At 41.2% G+C, this 18433-nt stretch overlaps 1 protein-coding gene across 4 annotated transcripts in view; it reads right to left on the bottom strand.

Annotated features, from left to right (window-relative positions):
- The window catches only part of baiap2a (BAR/IMD domain containing adaptor protein 2a), a 52592-nt gene that overhangs the window by 25266 nt on the left and 8893 nt on the right, over positions 1 to 18433 (bottom strand). For all 4 annotated transcript variants that reach the window (XM_034893096.1, XM_034893098.1, XM_034893095.1 and 1 more), the window contains exons 2-3: positions 13197 to 13272; positions 9382 to 9468 (exon numbers count right to left, since the gene is read on the bottom strand). In XM_034893096.1, the coding sequence (XP_034748987.1) occupies positions 9382 to 9468; positions 13197 to 13272 (163 nt within the window). The remainder of the gene's footprint in view (positions 1 to 9381; positions 9469 to 13196; positions 13273 to 18433) is intronic.

The raw sequence follows: 18433 nt of genomic DNA on the forward strand, positions 1-18433 counted from the left end.
GGTTTAACACAGATATTAATAATGACCTACACATTAGTCAAATTCTATTCAAACCATCTTGTCATTGCCAAAAACATGAATGTGTGTGCAGCAAAACATAGTGTTTAGAAGAGATTTCTCTTTTTTTATTTATTGCATGGTAAAGTCAGTGCAACTACAGGCCCTATAACACCTGTGTATCCAAGACAGCCCGGAATTTGTTTTCCATTGTACAACTTGCTGATCTTGTCCCTCACATGAGCAAAGAAGCAAGCAAAAACTCAGCGTCAGCTCCCAGCAGGCCTTTCTAAGCAGCTTACAGACACTCATCCCTGATCACAGCCCTTCAGGCTTAGGAACCCTGGCCTTCTGTTTGCGGCTTCAACTAGCTGGATCAATTAAGAAATGAGCAGCCATTGCTGTGCCACACACACACACACACACACACACACACACACACACATACGCACATATGTCAAATAAACCGGCAGTGGGAAATTGGTGCCTGCAAGTTATCAGAAAGGTAAATAATAAGTGAATCAGTGAGAGATCCCAATTTGTCACCTGAAGTTTCATTCCTGCACAATGTAAGATGCCAGAGTACACAGAAAAAAATAATTCACACTACTGAGATGCAAACAGTTACCATGGCAACTTTGATATCATATCACACGACAACAAACTGGAACCTTCAGGGGCAGTCAACAGCAGATAATTCAATCAAGAATCAGAGGCATAATGTGGAAAATTTGACTGTATTGTTTAACATTATTTTTTCATTCACAAATGATCTGGCAGGCATGACACAACATGTGAGACCAAGTTTAAGCTGCCAGCCTGACAAGGATATCCGCATACCAGCTAAGAGCGGCATGACAGACAGGCAGCCACAGAGAAAGACTCTACGAACGCGGAAAAAATTAACATTTGGACACAAAGATACATAACCACACACACACACCAGTATACTGTATACACAGAGCCTTGACATTATTGTATCAATATTTCCAAGCTTTGTTTCAACCCGTTCTGTGTCCCTTGCTGAAAGAAAACAATAGTTCCATTGTGGACAGGTGAGCTAGGGCTGATCTGCACCTGCAGCTCATGCGACAAGCAGCCACATGCCTGCTAGCTTAAACCACTGAGTCAGAGAAAGAATCATGGACTTCTATCCCCCTGAAGTATGACATCAGCTCGTATAGATATATTGACTGCTTGTGTAACAGAAGCGATGAAACACCCACACAGGTAAAAAAAGAAGGAAAAAAACCAGAATGTGGGCTAGGAAGCATGGGAAAAAAGAGTGGAAGTCTGCTACGTTGAACGGCGAGAACAAGAGAGAAGAGATGGAGGGAGGGAGAGAATGGAGGTGGATGGAGAGAAACTGAATCACTGGTGAAGGTCAAGTCAGATTCACTATGGGTTGTCATGGAAGCAGGATAATGCTAGGGTCGTTGCCATGGAAGAAGTTGCAAGATGAGGGGCAGCGGCTGCAAAGTGTTGTGTTACAAAACTCCGCTCAAAGATCTCCACTAGAAGTGGTTTATATAGGTTTCAGAGTTAGGATCACAGTGTCCGGTTAAATTTGGTACATTTTTTGTACAGAGGGGGCCATTGCCAATTTCAACATGCTTTTTATGTATTTATTTGGCAAAAAGTGAGCTTTTCGCCTTAACACAATTCTGGCTAAGAACCAGGGGCGATTCCAGGATTTATAAAGTGGGATGGCACAGGGGGGACCAATAATCAGTCGGGGGGGGGGGGGGGGGGGAGTAGAAAATCTGTTTAGAAATATAGTAAAAAATTGGATTGAACACAATGCCATTTTTTCTTTTTTAACTAATTGTATATCTGGACACCTAGCTTCTATAGGATCAGTCTGCCATTTATTTATTTATTTATTAATTAAATGGGGGGAGGGCAGTGCCACCCTGTGCCCCCCTTCTAGCCCCTCCCCTACTATAAGGAAAAAACATTTTGTCATTGTCAAATCTTTATTAATAGAATATGTTTCTAATTACTGCAAACAAAAACTCCAGCCTTGTTATTTTAATATGGCTCCATTATACACTAATGCAATCAACATAATCAACCAGCACTGCACTTTTTTTTTTTTTTTTTTTTTAAACAGTAGCCAATGGTTTGTTCACTTGAAATTAACATGTGGTATTTTAAATACAATGAAAGGAAGATGGCCGGAAAAGTGTCACTGTAACCCAAACCCACACACTGTACACTCTTTTCAAAACAGCACTGCTCTGTTCATTCTATTTTCATGTTTGTCTACAAGACAGATACATTTCGGGATTCAATGTCTTGCTGAAAGGTCGGCAGATATTACGGCGCGGAACAGATGGGATTTTTTTCTCAAACCGTTCCATTTGATCTCCACCCTTATTATTAGCTATCATTACATCAGGACTTCTTTGGGAGAGAAAGTGGATCCACCTGGAGATTCTGTGTACTGCGTGTGTGTGTGTGTGTGTGTGTGTGTGTGTGTGTGTGACTAAATCGTACAGTGATGTTAATACCAACCTACATAGCATGTTAAGTCACAAGGGAAACAAATGAGTGGCAAGTATAACAGTGCAGCGGGAATTAGTGTCAGATATGCACAATAGCTGAGTCTGGGTGACCATGTAAGTGTGCCTGTGTGAGCGTGTTTGTGTACATGTTAGTAAGTACACTCCCTGTGAAACTACAACATTTAAACACACTTAAGCTGGAAGGGAGGGTAGTGTATTCTTACAGTTCATCCACCCACCTCCACACCCACCCCCACCCACAGAGTTTGAAGTCTTTTCCCACTTTGCTTATTTACTGTGCATTGTCTCTCACAGGAAAAGACTATTGATATAGAGTACATCTATCGTGTAGCTAAAATTGGAAGCTTGGTCATCACAACTGTCCAACCTCCTAGCCCGCTTATAAGTATGTCCAGTAATGGTGTCATGTATTTAGGCCATAATAAAGGCTCAACAGCAAGCATGTGAGACTGTCAAAGAGAAGTGGGCCAGAGTCCTGTTGCAAGTAATCTTTGCATGCATTCTAAGAAGGTCACAGGTAGGTTGTTGTGCATTGTCTACCGGATGAGACAGTGTGTAGCAAATCCAAACCATCTGGTCTCAGCGAGCCAAAATCCAGGCCTCTTTTTAAGCTGCTGTTCCACCAGCCTCAACCACCCAACACATCTTAGAACAGCAACAAGCTGAAACATAATGAAGCAGTTTTCGGTCTGTACTCTAAAAGATGGGGCTGTAAATTCAGATCATCGTGTCGTTTGCTTAATAGTTATTTCCTTACAAGTTTATTTTGAGCTCAACAACAACATATGCCATGATAAGCATTGAGATGTCAAAGCCTCATGAGATCATTACATGTTTGAACATGGTAACACTTCACAATAAGTTCCATTAAATGCTAGTGTTTAGTAAAGGTAGAGGGACAAAAGAGGGAGGAAAAGTCAAAGAATAGTGAGTAAAGTTAATTAAAAAAAAAAGGCAAATTAAGGGTTACAGTTATGATACTCTGACTGTAACATACAGATTATGATGTGTGTTTCGGTGTGGAATCATTTAAAATATCTGGGTTATTTTGTTGTTTCTCCGCTGCCCCAAACACCTCTAAGAATCAAAATATGAGGTTCAAAGGGAAGAAAGCGTGACATCAAAGAACAAATTTTGTTCTTGGGCAAATTAGGCAGATACAGATATTGGAGCAAAACATGTAATGATGGGGAAAATCCCTTTAGAATGCCATAACAACAAGTTATACCTCAATGTTACAGAAAAGAAACAGACGTGAACTTGTAATGTAAAGCTTAATGATAGTGCCGTTTTCTCCAAAGAACTGTAGCAGAGCCCTTCGCACTTGAGTAGAGACAGTAAGAATAACAGCAGAGTCATGCATCTACCTGTTAAAGTATGGAGATTCAAGGAGGGGCTGTGTGTGTGTTATTTGATCCAGATAGTTAAACGCCCTAAGAAACCAGGGTCAATAAGGGTTACCAAACACAGAGACAATTCAAGTCTGACTATGCAGTAATGAGGGGAAAAGGTGATAGGCATGCAATTATTAGTTTAACTAATTTTCGAGAGGGGAAAAATGCTAAAAGTGCAGGATTGAAACATAGCTGGAGCTGCCTAATAGCTTCCTTAACGCAAAGCACAGCACAAATAATGCCTGATCTTGTAAAATCATGACAGTTCTACATTTCCAAAATACTTCAGGGACTATTGCATAAGAATGACAAATAACATCGAAAACCCCCACACAATAGATATTTGCATACATGACAATACCAAATGACCCAAAACATGGAGGTACTGGTTTAATCACACTTTCACAATAGCATGACACGAGCATGACTCACATGACTGTGCTGCTTTGAGTTGTTGCATTCCAGCTGAACTAGTGCAGAATGTAAATGGGTTGATTCATTCATTCTCAGTGTCTACTGGAGTGTACAGTAAGTAAATGAGTAAAGGAATTGCAGAGAGAGTTGTCGGTGCAGTTTTGTCCAAGTCCATCCCAGCTGTATCTAAGCTCACCTTTAGTACATGTCGTCGGCATGAACAAATGAAGGGCAATGTGAATGTGTACAGATGCAGAGCTTAGGGGCCACTGGCTTCCCATCATGCAGTGCATGTCTCAGAAATAGAGCAGGAGAAGGCAAGGACCTCTGGGATGATGGGACAGAGCTAAGAAAAGAGCTCCTCTGCTCTCATTTAAACAGGGACAGGTGCTGGAGGAGGAGAGATGGTAGGCCAGACTGAAGACAGAGAGACAGAAAGCGGAAAACAGAGAGAGAGAGAGAGAGAGAGAGAGAGAGAGAGAGAGAGAGAGAGAGAGAGAGAGAGAGAGAGAGAGAGAGAGAGAGAGAGCGCTGCGTGTTTTGTGGTGGGTGATTCAAATACAGAATGTCAAGAGTTAATGCTTCACCCACCATCGCAAACCTATACTCTTAACAACAGACATGTCATTTAGCCTTTTAGAAGGCCTCCATTTACAAGCAGAAATGTAATGCTTATGTCCCGAATCCATTAACCTAAAAAAGAAAAATATGCTACATCAGTTTGCAGCCTCATTTTCCCTGTGAGAACCGGTTTTTCCAGGTGATTACTTCTGCTGTGGGCCCTGTCCCCAGCAGCAACCTAAGCAATCCATTGGTTGACTACAATTTAATATTACCCTCCATTTCTCTCTAATGCATGTAATTTCCCAAAAGACATGTCTTTGTGCTGAATCATACATGTGTGTTATTAAAACGTGGCAATTTGCAAGGTTACAGAAGTCGATTAGAGGGGGGAAAGATATTTGATTTTGTTCGGCTGGGGAGGCTGAACTGTAAGCACTTCACATTCCTGTCCAGGTTTTTGAAAATGGACTAATCAGCCAAGTGGCCCGAGAGGGAGTTTATTTTTAAAAGTTAACCAGAGGACAAGATAAAGGTAAGCCATAGAAAATAAATATAAAATACATGTCTTTGCTACATAAATTTACTAGAACTAGGCTATTATTGACTTTGTACTAGTCTGACTTTTACATACATCAAACAGTGAAACAAAAGCCATGCAGGATAGCACAGCAGCCAGCACCCAGCACCCAGCCAAGCACAGAGCAGCTTTCAACTCTACTTCACCTGAGGACACTAAATAACTGGCTGACCATACCAGCGGGTAATAAACGGTGTTCCTAAAGCGCCCTGTCAACTGAGAGTGCAGCATTGCATGCAATGGGTAAGGTTAACTAGGCTAATCCGTCTTCTCTTAGCTAACACAAACTGAGGAAAGAAGAGAGATGTGCTAAAAAGGATAATTATGATACCGAACCGTTTGCTAAATAACCTGAGGAAGATTGGGAAATGCAACAAAAAATATGATTGATAGCTGAATTTGTAAAATGCTTATGGTAAAAAGGCAAAGTTGGCTGATTGGTCTGACTTCGGTCAGTTACAACAAAGATAAATGAGCTCTAGGAACGGTGACGAATCAAAATACTAGGAACTTGAGGAGCAGTAGTTCAAATTGCCTCTTTGGCTGCTGGTCTGGTTGTAAATAACAAGCCTCTTAGTTCACAGGAATATAAACACAGTGGGGCAGAGCTGGTTATTACGATTGTTGTAAACAAGCCCCACAAACTTTACATGCCCTGTCCTTCCCTAGAAGGGTTGGAAAGACACACATTGATGTCACTGAGGTAATAAGTACTCACTCCTTCTTTGCAAAGAGGAATAAAGGAAGAGGATGGCAGAAACAGAGGGAGAGAAGGGTAAGAGAGGGAGGAAGGGCAGGTGTGTGTTAGCGTGTGTGTGTGTGTGTGTTAGTGTGTGTGTGGGTGGCAAAGTGACAGGCGATGATTAGCCCAACCAGGGGAGGATTTGTGGGATGGAGTGTGTGGGAGTAGTGGGGCTGGCGAGAGAGACTCTGTCTCTTTAGGCAGAGATATACACAAGTGGATTAAACGAGCACTCATACTGTATAAACACAGAAATGACAGGAGATTTGTGTAGAGAAAATGCACACAACCATGTAAGTATTATAGGCATGAACACCCCACAAAGTGCATGTTGATTTATCGATAATAAAAACAGCAATAGCGGACATTATTCCACAAGGTAATTTCATTCCCTACTTTAAGCATGCGTGCGTGCGTGCGTGCGTAAGAAAGAGGTAAGAGCAGCTGTCGATTCATAGGTGTGTAGGTGGGAACATTTGCAGCCCGTCTCTTACTGACGCTCTATGGAATTAACAGGCTTTAAAGGAGTGCAACAAATGCACAAACTCATTAAAGCATTCATGAACCTGTGAGCATGCACAAATATAGTCAGATCTTTTTTTAAATAACCAACCAACCAACTCAATAATTATTCAACCAAATAATATTAACATATTGCCAACTGATCTGAGTGTGGGAAATCATGGATCTAGTGTTTATGAGGTCACTCAGATACCCAACATGACACTTTGAAGCCAGAGATTACTGGCGGCAGAACATTTTAAATCTGGAGCAGGGAGCTTGAAAGGAAATGGGTCAGCAAGCGTGCAACAAACATCACGTCTTAGACCAAAAATATACATCTCTCCAAGCCGTCCCTCCCCTTTGTGTTATTGTTATCATTTGTGTTATTTTAAAAAAAACTCTTCATCAACACACATTACATGCAGGTGAAATTAGCTGTTGAGACACAGCATTACTGTGTAAAACACTAAGCCCCATATAATGCTCATTGAATATATCTGGCTGAAATTTGTATTATAACATGTTTACATGGTTTAAAATGTGAAAAAAACATTATCTTAATTTTGTTTTTATACTGTCTGTTCTCATACTGAATATACCTGTATTTAGCCTCTGTTTGAATTTAGTCTCAGTTAGTTTGGTTTTAGTCTCTTTAAGCCACCCTTTCCAGTTGGCCCTGATTCGTCAGTTTTCGAGTCTATTGCATCTGCGTTCTCGGAGTATCTGCACCGTCAGTGCTGGCACTTTTACCTATATATAGTATAGCTGTGACATCACAACCGTTTAGAAGTCCTGATGGCTTGTTTATAGGCAGTTTCTTAATTCGGCCTGTGTGCATTTCTCTGTGGAATGGAGTTTGTGATGCATCTACAGTACTTATATAGCACCTCAACCTGCTTAATCCTCAAAAAAGAGATGGAAATCTATTTTTTACAATATGGGACATTTAAAGAGAAATAATTAAAACATTTTGCATGGCAACATCTCATAAGAAAGATAAGCACAAGATTAATTACAAAAAGGGAGACTTAAAAGCTTAATCCTGAATTAAATTGAGATTGAAATCATCGAGCAATATCTAACCTCACATCTATATTCTATGTGTTGTCGAGCTGTGGTTTGTTTGGCTAACCTCCAGTACTATTTTCCACCAATCTATGGATATTTCTGTCCTTTAGCAGGAAACCCTGAGCTTTGGGACTCATCCCTGCACACGGTTTGACAGGAGGTCATGTCACTGGCGCTGACCTCAGGGTGGGACTCCAAAGAGGTGAGAGCAGGTGGCTGGAAAAGAAAACATCACCAATGGTTCCCTTAGGAACCACAGTGGCATGTAGGGGGGGTGTAGGGGTGTAGCTGGTGCATTTAGCCAGAGACTGACATTGTACAACAGCGGCTTATAGCTACAGAACAACCTTCTGTAGCAGATCTTTCTCTAGGCACAGCTTTTGAGAATGGAATCAGTTTTTAGTTCCCTCATACATACTTGAAAAAAGAGTAAATTGAAAAGTTTCCAAACACACGTACACCAAAATTGTCATGGTACAACATGTGTAAGTATGAGGAGGAGTCAACTAGTACACACAGGAATTTAAACACACAACAGGTATTCTTTAATATAACTCATTGCTGTTACAGCCACAGTGTTGTGCGGTGCAAGAAGAGATTAGATCACCCGTCAGTCAGATCATGTACATGTTGCTTTCTTTTCGTGACTGAGGATATCTGGCTTGGAAGAGCCTGCTACTGTGAGAAGGGCTCGGTTCAACACAGAGATACTGTTGTATCAATGGGAAAAACTTCACAGAGATAAAGAGATAGAGGGAGAGAGAGGGCCGCTTACTGAATAAAACATCCTGAGAGCACTTTCATGTCAGTCCCTGTTGGCTGGGCTGTAGAAACCCCAAACTAAATCTCAGCAACACTTCAACAAAGGCCCCGACAAATCAACAGCCAAATCAACACAGATCACGCAGTCAAAAGCACAATAAGTGCAAAGGGAATCTCTTCAAACAGGATCTGATTTCCCACGGGCTAGTGACAGCAAATACGGACTCAGAGACACAGATCACCTAGGAAACAACTCACGACGAGAGGACCAGGTGTTGGTTCCCAATCGACCTCTACGTTTGTAACCAGAACACACAAACACCCCTTAATGACACACATTACATAAGGTGCAACAATTCCAACATGTGGTATACCGATCCAGTTTTCCACACAGAATCAATACAAACTCCAGACCAGTTACATAAAAACGCTTTTCCAAAAACAGCTCGTCTATACCAGTGTAAATAAATGATGTTCAGCTACCAGCTCGCTGTGCTGACTCACTGATTCATAATTGTTACCTTGTTCTACCTCTGAGGACATTCCTCTGACAAAAGGAAGCCTATACATTGACAAAATGATCTCCTCCAGGAAACAAACAGTAGAAATTTGAATTCAAAACACCTGTTTAAACCCACATGTCTCTCTGAATGAAATTAGCTTCCCCCGCCACCTGGTTTTACACAGCTAATGTTAGATGACATACAGTATGTGTATGTGTAGGTGTAAGAAGAAATGACGCAGCTCTTGTAGGCCACTGCGGCCAACACAAAGAAACAGAGAGAAAGTGGCAGCAGGAAACAGGCCAACAGGTGTATGTCAGTCACTTACCCAAATCTTTGGATCCTTGACTCTCACTGGCCAGTTCCCCCATTCTGACCAGAGCATCAAAGTAGCCTTTGGCAGCAAATGTCACATCTAGAAAATTAACAAAAAAACAATCAGTTAGTTATTATGTTACAGTGCAATGCGTTTCTTCAAATTTAGAAAATACTGTCATTGTAACTGTAATTCATCTTAAATTTGTCTAAACAAAGTTGTCAGCAGTCTGGCCAGTGATATTAAAACATTTGCACATGTTCATTCTACCTCTGGTTTTCCTCAGATGCTTTTGAAGCAGTGAATCCCAGAAAAATAGCAACACTGATGTTGCTATGCAATTACTCAACATCATCTTGTTGGTATTCTGCATGCTTGATTGCATAGAGGAAATTATTTTCTGATTGATAATCTGTGCTTGATGGGGAAACCGCACAAGCACAAACAAATGTGTTTTCTGTTATGTTTAAGGCTTCCGGTTATGTTTTGTTTAGGGCTTACTGTTATGAGAAGGAAAGTTGGTTAATGATCCCGACAAAGAGTATGCAAGCAAGTTTAATATTTAGAATTGTGTTTTTGGCACCAAGTCTATTCCATCAAGCCCAAATTAATTTTGCTGCAGCAGTTTGTCTGTTGCTACCAAAGCAGTAAGTCATGTCAGCTTCCCTATGTGGGTTTCTCATAATGATGTCTGGTGTTAGGGCCTTTTTCATTCCTGGCCTTTTTAATTGAAAACCAAACAGACCACAAAAACTCAATATTTGCCAGCCAAAAGCTGTGAGAATATTGTTGTTCCACCAAGCAAATACAGTAGCAATGTCATGTGGTTAACCACCACAGGCCTTTTCTGTCTTTCATTTCTGTTTGTCAATCCACATTTCACCAGACCGCAGGGCAACACAGTGACATGAGAGACTGTTGATTAGAAGAATGATTGAATGGATGGATGTATAATCTTGTGTACCGACTCATGCAAAAAGTTGTCTATTTCTACAGAAATAAAAGCATATTTGCCATGTTTTGTAAGAAAAGGGTTGTTTAAGCAGTTTTCATGTCAGTCTTGGACTGTGGAGAAATCTTCAAAATCTCTAGACTCTTTACTAGGAAAATTATATTGAAGCATTTCATATTTACTCCTGTAATATTATTAAAATTATTACACTATGCTTTTCAGTTATATGACTTCATTTAATTATTTATGTGTGTGTCCTCCCTGAAGAAGAGATCACAGCTGTTTGTCCCTACATTTACCAGTTGAAGGTTGATTCCATGAAGTCTGAAAGACACAGTTTATGCTAAGTTTATCAATAAGAGTACAGAATCAGTGGTGACAATCTTAGGTGACCAAACGGCAGCTAAGATAAATGAACGATAGAAAACGTTGAGGCATGACGGAAGATGTAAAAGTGGGTCCAACTCTGTGTGTTGAGATTAACTGTTTTGCTAAGATTGGGCACATTTTCCAACGCAAGGTATCCTCTTGCAGGAGAAAAGAGAATATAAGACCAGGGTTTTGCTACTTATCTTTGTCAGACACTCCACGTTGCTGCTGTTGTAAACTTTGTGCGCCTGTTTACCTTATACTCTGCAGAGTGTAATAAAAATACCCCGAAAATCAACCTTGGTTCACTTTATCAAGCGGTCTTTATTTTGTTTCAACAAAACCTTTCCTCTACTGCTGTACAGAAAACTTCCACAACAACTCAGACTTGAGATTCATAACCGATCATGTCTATTGTACACAATTGTATTTTATCTGCAATACTCACTGGTATCTCTTTATCTATAAGGCTCTTGTTGGAAAACTACCATACTTCCTCAGAGAACGTATCTGTCACTCAGAGGGACATTTTTAAGACTTGTTCTGCCGACTGTAAGGGGGAGGGAGTATCTCTCTCCAGCAATGACACAGGGTCATTGCTTAAATAATCAGTTGTCACACTTAGGGTAACTAAAAAAACTGTCACATGTATGCACAGATGTGCAGATTTTGGCAAACGCACCTACTCATGTACAGACAAAATGCTTGACCTCTGCTCTAGATCTTCAGGATACACAAAAACAACTAGCTAGGTTAATCCTAATCCATAATCTGACTAAATAAAGATCAATAGTACTCCTGGTTGCTCAGATCCATATCCACCTTAGTCCCTAGTATTCCAACTGCTGCTGTGCTGGCCAACAAAAGGTCAAATAGGGCAGAGTCTGCTTCCAGATTTCTGCTCGACTGCCATACACCCTGCCAATCGGCCCATCACAATTGAATAATGGCCGCTGCTTTTAGAGGTGAGTTCAGCAGCGGTCCAGGTGACAGATGGGCCCTGTGCCTGCAGACAGCTGCCAGGTGAGAGACACATTTTCAACAATAGCCTGGCACGGCCTGCCTAAGTCAAGCAGACAGATGCAGCCCTGCAATACAGGAAGTCTCCCAGGCTGGAAGCCTCGCAGCTCTGCTCTAAGGCTGAGGGACATATGCTAATCCCAATTAAAGCTGAGTCAACGGCAGAAGACGGTGTGTGTGTTTCCTCCTTCCCCTCTATTGCTGGGGAAAACACCCGAGAACTGAGCTACCAGAGCATCACAACGGACTTCTCTTCATTATGTCAAACAGACCCCCTGCTTGCCGTGATGTGGAAAGTGTGTGTGAATGTGAGTATGTGTCTGCACATGCAAGTTTGCAAATGTAGTGGGGAGTTGTGCGAGCAGGATGGCGGGGGCTACGGCAGATTTTCAAAGTGATCTCCAAGCAACAGACTCTTTCTTCTTCTCTGTTGTTGCTGCATGTGAGAGAGAGAGAGAGAGAGAGCGAGAGAGAGTGTGTGTGTGTGTGTAGCTGAAGGGGGACTGAGTAGATAAGCTGGATCTATACGCATACTTTACTTGTGTCTAATGAAATGTGTGGTGAGGGGCTCACAGAGACAGACGGAGGGGATTACAGGATCTCTGATTGCAAGTCAGACAAACACTTAGTAGGGGAGGGGCTCATCTCAAAGCTACAGATACAGTACATCACTCATACTTCACTCTAGAGAAGAGGCGGAAAACAACACATCCTTTAATCAGGACATCAACCATTTCCTGTACCTACATCGTCCTCATGCCGAGGGCAAGGGCACGTTTATAACAAGCTCCAGGCTGTGTTTGGTAGGCAGTTGGAGTCACTCAGTTGTACGCATCTGTTGCATTTACACTTACCAAACGCTGTGAGATTTAACGACTCACTGCTGTGTTGGATAACCTGGAACGTGTCCATATCCACTTCTAGTAGGCCAACCCATGGAGCCCTTTTGGCTTTTCTGGTGTTGAAAAATGTCACTTATAGCACCACATAGGCAGAAGTGTTTCCTTCCATCCCCGGCCCCCGCAAATCAGAGCCTATTAGTCCCTTGGGTCAAGCCAATCCTGTAAAGTGGGTCTTTAATGGCTCAGCAAGTCCCTACAAGTCTGTCTCCTACCTACACTTAGGCCTGAATTACTTATTGTGTGTGTCAGGGGAAAGGAGCAAAGACTTCGGGATAAACATATACATTTTCATTTGTGAATTTGACTGCTAACAGAGAGCTATCCTCACTTCTGCATCAGATTAGATTTGTCTGGATAAACGTCCAATCTATTACACAAGCCGTGTCAGAGGCTGTGCAATGCAGGATAAGGCCTGCTCATGTTACATATTGAAATATTGTCTATTTTAGCAAAACAAAAAGAAAGAAAGGTAGATCTATATATGGAGAGAGTAAGAGAAAGAGAGTGAGTGCTGGCTTGGCAGTGTGCCTAAACCCGGAGCAAACAAGGAGCACGGAGAAAATAAACGAGAAAAAAGGACTTACTGGCAAGGGTCTTCTCATAGTTCTTCCCCATGGCAACAAAGTTCCGTAAGCAGGGGTTGAACTGCTCCATGATAGTCTGAAAGAGAAAACAAGAGATAAATGGGAGGTGGAGGTTTCACTTATCAGGAGAGAAGCGTCAAGGGCAGGGAAGGAAGACCTACACCGGGCTTGCTTTATTCATTCATTCTCTCTTGCACTTTCTGCCTCTCTCGCTCTCTTTTTGAAATGCACAAACTTCCTTCAGCTGAACAAAATCTCGCACAGAGCAAACCAGCCTTTGACAGAATCTCAGGACACATGTCTTGACTGTTAATGAGGGCAGGTATGGATGAAGGCTTCCTCCACCCACATCCTGGCCTCTTATGGTGAGAAATAGTCCAGTTAGGCCGAGGCAGGAGAGGCTGGGGTTGATGGTGACAGAGGAGTATGAGAGATACTCAAGGACTAAGAAGTGACTGGGAAATTTGTGTTGAAAGGGATGAATGTAATAAAAATAAATCATAATAATTCATTTATAATTAAAGGGATGCATGTCTTCATTAGATGATGGACACAAAGGCTCATTATGGCTGCTAGGGACTGAGCATCGTAGATTCTCAAGATCATTACATGTGATTCTTCTGGCCATTATTCTTCAGCATCTAGACTTAGAATCTCTGCTATAACAAATATCTTTATAGAATGCGCATATCTTAGAACGAGAAAAAATCTAACGGAGCAGATTTTGTTGTCATGGCAGCAGCAATATGCTGCGTTACTGTACAGATACAGTATCATTACTACACTGCGGGCAGAGTCGGTGTGAATGCAGAAAATGCATGATGCCTGACATCTCCCACCGTAATTGTTTCCTCTGCCTCTCCTCCAGGGCTTCCTCCAATTAGCCGGTCCCCAGTCAGCTAGTCAGGAACAGCCAGGGGACAGAGAGACAACCACAACACTGCTGCAGCAGCAGTCCCTACACAAGCCATCAATACTGCAGGAGAACACTTAATAATCTACTTCTCGCCTGGATCCACAATGTGGCAGAATAATATGGCGAGGTGCCACAAGTGTCAACCTGAAACAACCCTGGCAGCTCATCCGGAAAATCATTTTCCTCTTATCTTCAGTCAGAACTCAGAGTTGTTGCCTCCAACTTTATGTATGTCTTTTGATTTTAATGAGAGCCAAAATTTGGATAGGATGGTATATGTATGTATATGTGGTGTGTGTGTGTGTGTGTGTGTGTGTGTGTGTGTGTGTGTGTGTGTCAGTAGTCAAGTTCATGTGGCTTGAGTGCAGCACAAGCCACCTACAGTAATGCCTGTGAGTCAGACAACCACAGATACTTTCATTACCAACAGTAACTATTTTACTACGCTTCTCTGTGACTGCGCTTGCATCTAAAGCAGTCTATATTGGACTGGATAACAAAAACTGGGATAGTCATCAAAAAACTCCAGCTGTAAAATATGTACTGTATCCTAACATACTATATAGGTTTTAATTAAATGTCTTCACTAGTGTTGCTTATAAGGTCTGTTAACACAAGGATGACATATGTACAGATTGTTTCTAGGGCAGCAATAACAATTCTTTTTAGTATTCACATCCCAATTATTTTTGTGATTAAACTGATTAATTGTTTTGTCTATAAAGTCTTAGATATTCGGTTTAATATTATATACACCAGAAAAAAACACGAAAAGACCATATCAGCTCATTGTTTTACCATTTACTTATTTCAAAGCTACCACGAAGAGACGGCGGAATTAACATTATACACTACTCTCATAGCAATGTGTTTAGCTCTCTTTATTTACCATCTGGCTCTGTTAGTCTTATATACTAGAAGAATAGGAGCATAATTGGGGAGAGCCCCATCTATAAACACTCTCTCTGCCTCTGGGAAGATAAAAGACAAACATCCCTCAGGACCTTGCTAAGAAAATGTTTATACCTAAATGTTTCTTTGAACTGCCTCATTCTGATCTATAGTGCATGGGGTTACATAAATGTGTGCAAATCACACACACACTAATGCATCAGCATACTCGTGCACACACCTACATTAATACAAGTCTTGATAATAAAGAGTGGTGGTGTTTCAAACTGGTGGGAGGATTACATAACAAAGCAAATCCCTGTGCAGCATCATTACGGCACACTCTCCCACTGAGGAGGCCAAAGGTAGCCGACACAGGCCTGGCCGCCATTCTTACACGTACATGTACACGTAGAAATACACACACACAGTTATGGCATATTAAGAATCAGATGATTAGCCACAGATATTACTTTTATATAAGAGACAGTGCAACGACATGCAGTTAAGGGGAAGTGAAAGAAAAAAAGGGAGGTGGTTTCTTTCTTCATCTCTTCCCACTGTTGCTAAATTTGTCATCCCAGTTCTCTTGTACTACATCGTTACCCTAAATGTGGCAGCTAATTGGAAAATGGGGCCAGTAGGCACTTGAAGTTGTGCAACATGAAGAGAGAGAGAGAGAGAGAGAGAGAGAGAGAGAGAGAGAGAGAGAGAGATCAAACAAAAAGTGATTGAATAGAAAATTCTGTGGAAGGAATTTTCAAGAATTTTGATCAAAAGTGTATAGGCAATCATGTGCTGTGCATCCCCTGCCCTCTCAGACAATTAAAGAGAGGGCAGAGAAATGTCTCCCACAAAATGAATTAACTCAGTTTGACACCAATATGTGCTGTATGATGAGACAGGAAGTACAGTATATGGATTAAAGTGTATAGTTCTGCTTTCTTGGCACGGAAGTAGTAAACAAGGTCAGCGCATATTAAATAGACTGTCAAATCAACTATTGGGATATCGCTCTCTGCTCATTCTGTTCTGTCACACAAATGCAGTAATGACAGTAATTTTGAAGTTACACAAGCTGATTAGAACCAGGGGGAATCACACGCAATCAGAAGCCAGGATGCCATCATCATCTGTTCCTTTACGCCTTCCCCAAGCTCCTTCCTCCGCATCCCCTCTTCTATATGGCAACCAGCTGTTGGCCTGAAAATGCCCTGGATCAGAAGAGGACTGTAGCCACCAATTGCTGTATTTGTGAGTACTGTAGGGGCATGTCATGTAGTGACAGGCTGCAAAGGCACCCAAGCCTAATGATGCAATCACAGAGGAACGTAAAGAAAGAGGATAATGTGCGGATGGACTTATGACAACCGTAGAGTTAGTCTGTTCAGAGAGAGTTTATGATGGGTCTCAATCAGCTCGATGACAGCTGAGACCTTGTGCGTAAACTAATTACTGTGCCGAGAGGAAATAGTCAGGTTGCTGTGAAATCTCCTGTCTGGTTGACTCAACTGGAACAAGGACAGACCAGGAAGAGACACGTCAGGATGTGGGTGCCTCACCGCCTCTGCTAAGTTGTTTCCTGGGGGAAACCCTGTGTTGACAATGCTAACAGGCTAAAGTAGGCTTGACATAATGTCTAAAAGATTAAACTGCTAAATGTGCCTTTTCATGTTTTTATATAATTATGTGTAGCTACAAGGATAAAGCTAGTCATTACTTGGGTAATGTTTAGTTCAATAATAACAGAAAGCCAGGGTAAAAGCTAGGTAAAGACTTTTCTATTTTTTGGCCATTTCACATTTTAACAAATAAACTTTGCAAATATGCAAACGTGCGCAAAAAAAGTACTGCAATTAAATTCACTTAAAATGAGTGCCACTTACAGTAGGTTTGCATCGGGGGAAGCAGTGGGTATGCATGTTATTACAAATATATTGCTCGGCATCCACTGCGCTCAGTCATCACTCAGTTGATTTCAAAATTCTTGGCAAAAAATACGCCTGAGAAAGATCCCTTAGACTGGCTAGTGTGCACCATACAAATAATTGTCCGTGGTTGGGGTCTTAACCTACATCTCAAACATACTTTGCATGCTATCATCGTATTTAGATCAGCCTGTCAAAAAGTACATCATGCTACCTTTAGGAGCATGCCGGAAATAACAGAAGTAAAAAATGTACATGTGGGTCCAATATTAGCAATGGCAACTACATGAGCAACTGCATATGGAAGTCGTTCGTTATATATTGAATTGTATCACTGCATATATATAGTGTGTGATAAACTTAGCATGTTTTTTTAAACTTTTAGGTTTACAGAGAAGTCAGACACGTAGAGAGGCTATTTTGTCCAGAGCCAGTCTGGATCAAACTTTACAGTTGTTTATTTTTGTCCTCCTCACAAATGAGTTATTTTAGTACCAAAGCTGGTCATAGCTCATCATGAATTGTTCACATTTTAAACCTATTCCTACTGAACGAGAATGTCAGACTTGTATGCAGTATTGGAAAGAGAAGGGCCACTTGTAAGAGGTTACATTCCACACAAATCATATTACAATTTGCCAGAAGAATGCCAATTTAATTTAAAGTTCATGCTAAAACATGAACTCAGAGGTTAGGACTTCTCACATTTCCTCAAAAGGCATCGTGGCAAACTTCTGTTAAACTTTAGAATTATACTTCAACAACAGTTCCCTGCAATATAGGGGCACTTTCATGAGTTATTGAGGGGACAACACAGCAGAGGATGTAGAGTACAAGAAGTATAATAATCACTGCAGAACCAACTGTATTAGTAAAGGTATCACCGCTAACTTCTTACAGCATTACAGTTAAAAGACACAAATGCATACAGAAAAACACACTGTCTCATGTTCATTTCAGATTCACTTTGAGTAGATGCCAAGAAGATTTTTTGCCTTTTTTACATACCTAAAGTCTTACTAATACTGCAGTAGGCACAGCATGTGCTTTCAGTAGAAGCCAGGGAGAACATCCAATCCAAGAATACCACGTGAATATGTGTGTCCTTTCCGAGTTGTATTAACTGCAAACCTCTCAACACTGTGAGCTAAGAGAAGACATTGTAGAGTTTGACAAACATTTCCAATGATCTTTTGTTGAACTGCACAATAGCAATTACGTCCATCACAGACCGGGATCTAAAGACGTTCTTTTTAAGTTCTGTAAGTGTCAGGAAATTCTTTATTGATGCAGCAAACACTGACAGGTTCAGCACTTGCTTTCATGTCAACAATAATAATGCTGCTTACATCATGCAAACACTAACTGAATAGTAGTGAATGGATAATGCTTACATGTTAGATTGATTGGAAGTTTTTTTTTTTTTAATTTAGCAGTGTATTGAAAGCAAAACCCAATGGTATTATCTTAGTGTTCTGTTGGGATCGGTTGAAGGGTGGGGG

Source organism: Etheostoma cragini, chromosome 15 (genome assembly GCF_013103735.1).
Source record: "Etheostoma cragini isolate CJK2018 chromosome 15, CSU_Ecrag_1.0, whole genome shotgun sequence".
In the NCBI taxonomy this organism is placed as follows: Eukaryota; Metazoa; Chordata; class Actinopteri; order Perciformes; family Percidae; genus Etheostoma; species Etheostoma cragini.